Below are 3,953 nucleotides of genomic sequence, written 5' to 3'. Positions count from 1 at the left end.
GGTCTCAACCTAATTTTCATCTCAAGCTCTCCTTTCTCTTCAATCTTCTTAACTAGAAAAACTGCCTGGCTGCTGCTTTAGCAACCATAAATTCATACTAATGTCCATATCATATTACTGTCCTACATAGTTTAGAATGGTTGATGAAATTCAAGGCCAGCTAGTTAATTTGCAGGAACTAGTAAAAATAAAAATGTGAGATTCCTTGTTAGAAAAGCAGAGGGAGAGTGCTGTTAAAGGTAATAAATGTTTTTCTCATTCCTCCATGATGTGCATCTCAAATTGTTATTGCATTTTTTATTTACTATATAATGTCATTATATTTAAAAATGAAAAGTTAAATAATTAGCATGAGTTTTATCATTATCTTTATATTGTGTAATGTTGTTTAGTTGCTAATTCATGTCCACCTCTTTATGACCACATGGCCTGCCAGGCTCCTCTGTCCATGTGATTTCCCAGGCAAGAATACTCGAGTGGGTTGGGTTGCCATTTCCTTCTCCAGGGGAATCTTCCTGACCCAGGGATCAAACCCATATCTCCTGCATTGCAGGCAGATTCTGTACCACTGAGCCACTGTGGAAGCCCCATATTGTGTAATGTAAACTTTAAATCCCTGAAATCACACAATTTGTATATTACATCTCACAAAAGCATATGCATTTTGTATGAGCAGGGGAAACACTGCAGAAATCTAACTCCACTACTTTATTTTACCTCTCTATCTCCGGCTCACTGATGGGTAAGAAGGGACTGAAAGGTAAAGGACACTGTGGATTGTTTTTTCCTTTTTCTTCCATGTCATCATTTTCAGCATAAACGGTTAGCTAGTACAGGGAAGTGACATGAGTAAGAAAGAATATGTGTGCTGTGTGCACTTAGTCGCTCAGTTGTGTCCGACTCTTGCAACCCCATAGACTGTAGCTTGCCAGGCTCCTCTGTCCATGGGATTCTCAAGGCAAGACTACTGGAGTGGGTTGCCATTTCCTTCTCCAAAGAAAGAATATATTGACCCTTTAATTGTTTATGTGTCTTAGAACACCAAGAGCTTCAAGTCTTCAAAACTAGTTCTGGTCCAAGTGAAAAGTCTGACTCTCAAGGCTATCATTGCCCTTGCTTACTTGGCTATAGATGAGAGACAATTACATCAATTTATTTTGAGTCACACAGAATTTCTGTGCACCTTGGGTCCTCTGGAATTTTCTGCTCATGGGGCACTGTGAATTATGTAAGTGAATGGAATGAGCAGGAATGGTGGATACGCAAACTGCATGCATATCTTCTGCTCACATAGATGATGCTTTGTCCCAGCACTCTTCACTTACAGAGCACAAATTTAGAGATAAAATTATTAAGAATTTTAAATATGACGACTGCGGAGTATTAAAGCAAGTGCGGCACCCTTCTAAGTGCAAGGCTCCGTGTGATGATACAGGTCTCATACACATGAAGCTGGCCCTGGTTAAAAGCCAAACACTTTTTGGAAGTCCCAATAGGCATATTTGTCCCCAGACTTTTGTGTTTTTTACCATAATATATTCATGATTATCAATTAACTTTTGAAGTCAGAATAATTCAGTACATATAGACATTCCAAAAGTTGTTCATGGAGCTGTCTGATAGACAGCTCATACTTCTTTATGTGAGAAATCATAAATCATATTTCTTTATGTGAGAATTTCATAGGTACTTTTAAAAATATCTATATAATACATGTTATTTAAAATATCTATGTCATACATGTTATTTAGACTTCTTTTGTAGAACTGAAATACATTTGACTCTTGAACAAAGCAGGGGGGTGAGGGGTGCTGAACTCCCACATTGTCAAAAATCTGAATATAATTTTGGACCCCACCAAAACTTAACTTCTAATAGCCCACTGTAGACCAGAAGCCTTACCAATAGCATAAAGTCAGTTAAAACTTATTCTGTACATTATATGTATTATATATACTGTTATCTTATAATAAAATAAACAAAATAAAATGTTATGAAAATCATAAGAGAAAATACAATAACACTATTCTACTGAATCATTGATACTATAAACTTACATCATCTGTTTGTAAGATGAAATGTCAGCCATTACTTACATCAATATTGCCTTATATGACACAAAACAGGTATAGGTTATACACATTACTAACACTAGGTATCAAAAATGAAAAGGTGAGTAGCATCCGTTGCCATCCGGACCCTGGGTGTCCCAGGCAACTCGAGGGATGGCTGAGTGCAGCGAGCAAACCCGTGGGAGCCAAAGCGCGGGGTTCCAGGCAGTTGGCATCCAGCCGGAGCTCACCCACATCCCTTCTCCCCTTTTCTGTCCGCAGCCATGGCTCTGCGCTACCCCATGGCCGTGGGCCTCAACAAGGGTCACAAGGTGACCAAGAACGTGGGCAAGCCGAGGCACAGCCGCCGCCGCGGGCGTCTCACCAAACAGACCAAGTTCGTGCGGGACATGATCCGGGAGGTGTGTGGCTCCGCCCCTTACGAGCGTCGCGCCATGGAGCTGCTCAAGGTCTCCAAGGACAAGCGGGCCCTCAAGTTCATCAAGAAAAGGATGGGAACACACATCCGCGCGAAGAGGAAGAGAGAGGAGCTGAGCAACGTCTTGGCCGCCATGAGGAAAGCGGCAGCCAAGAAGGACTGAGCCCTTCCCCTCTGTTCACAATAAATCTTGCCAAAAAAAAAAATGAAAAGGAAATGTGAAAAAGAAATCCTCATTTACAGGTATAACAATTCATGCACTGATAAGGAAAAAGCAGAAAGAGGATTGTTTTATGTAGCCTAGTGTAATCAATGATTGCTTCACGGTAATCTAACCTATGCACCAATGAATGCATTATTATAAAATTTTATGGCATACAGTATTACAGTTATAAGTATTAGAAATATTTTTACCTTTTTTTGTAAACATATATTAGTGATAATACATTTTATTTTCCAGCTATGAGAGAAGCATATTGAACATGAATGTCAGTTTTTGAAAACAAAGTTATAAGACCAAGCAGGTATACGCACGTGTGTGTGCGTGTGTGTGTATAAACTAATACATTATTTACTTTATATTAAATACAACTCACCTTACACATACATAAGACTAGACTGCTATCTACATATATATTATACATTCATGATGTAACTTTAAAAAAAATGTTTTCAATATTTCTAGGCTACCTGATTCATCTATGAGGTTTTCAAATTGGCAAAAATCTCCAAAATGTTTTTAAAATATCTTTTTTGCTAAAGATCCACATACTAGTGGACCCACATAATTCAAACCCATGTTGTTGAAGGGTCAATAGTATTGTGTTTCTTCATATATACATTCACATATACAGATTTAAAATTATTTTTAAGGAAAATTATTTATAGTGAATATTATTGTTTAAAATTTTTAAAACTGTTTAACACTTAAAAAATGAAAATCACCAGAATTTAACTGAAAACAGTCCTTAATAAGTAAAAACAAATAAATGCAAGAGAATGTAACTTCATTTGAATAGAATAAGTAGAACAAACAATGCCAACATTAACTCATCATTTGTCCCATACAACACCAGGACATATGAGAGAGCTTTAAATCTTTAAGGTTAGTTAAAGAAGAATCCTAGCTGTTCTGCAAGGATCAACTGAATGAAGAATGTACAGATTTCTATTTGCAGCCACATCTCAAATGCTGATGTATGTCAACAAACAAGTAAAACAGATGTTATCCAAGTTGCCTATGGAGTCAAGAACAGATGGGCTGGATGTGTTGCATGAGAACAAAAAAATATACCTGAGCTGTGACCTCACAGAGTGGATTCCCATTGGCCAAATCTATTTTATAATAGGATAAAAATTATTGGGCATAAAAAAAGAATAATAGAAAGTTTGGAGCTGACAAAGCTGTTTAGCTGTGGTCAAAAAGAACTGATTTACTGTACAAAATCTACAGTGATGAAAGG

General features: G+C 37.4%; 1 protein-coding gene across 1 annotated transcript; it reads left to right on the top strand.

Moving 5' to 3' along the window:
* Nucleotides 1-2,178: 2,178 nt before the first annotated feature.
* On the top strand, nucleotides 2,179-2,696 carry LOC122428764 (60S ribosomal protein L36-like). Its single transcript, XM_043448865.1, has one exon. It carries the CDS (start codon nucleotides 2,336-2,338, stop codon nucleotides 2,651-2,653), a length of 318 nt encoding a protein of 105 aa, XP_043304800.1. The 5' UTR covers nucleotides 2,179-2,335; the 3' UTR covers nucleotides 2,654-2,696.
* Nucleotides 2,697-3,953: the final 1,257 nt, after the last annotated feature.

Source organism: Cervus canadensis, chromosome 27 (genome assembly GCF_019320065.1).
Source record: "Cervus canadensis isolate Bull #8, Minnesota chromosome 27, ASM1932006v1, whole genome shotgun sequence".
Taxonomy (NCBI): Eukaryota; Metazoa; Chordata; class Mammalia; order Artiodactyla; family Cervidae; genus Cervus; species Cervus canadensis.
The sequence above is the reverse complement of the archived record's forward strand: the minus strand, read 5'-3'. Positions and strand labels throughout refer to the sequence as shown.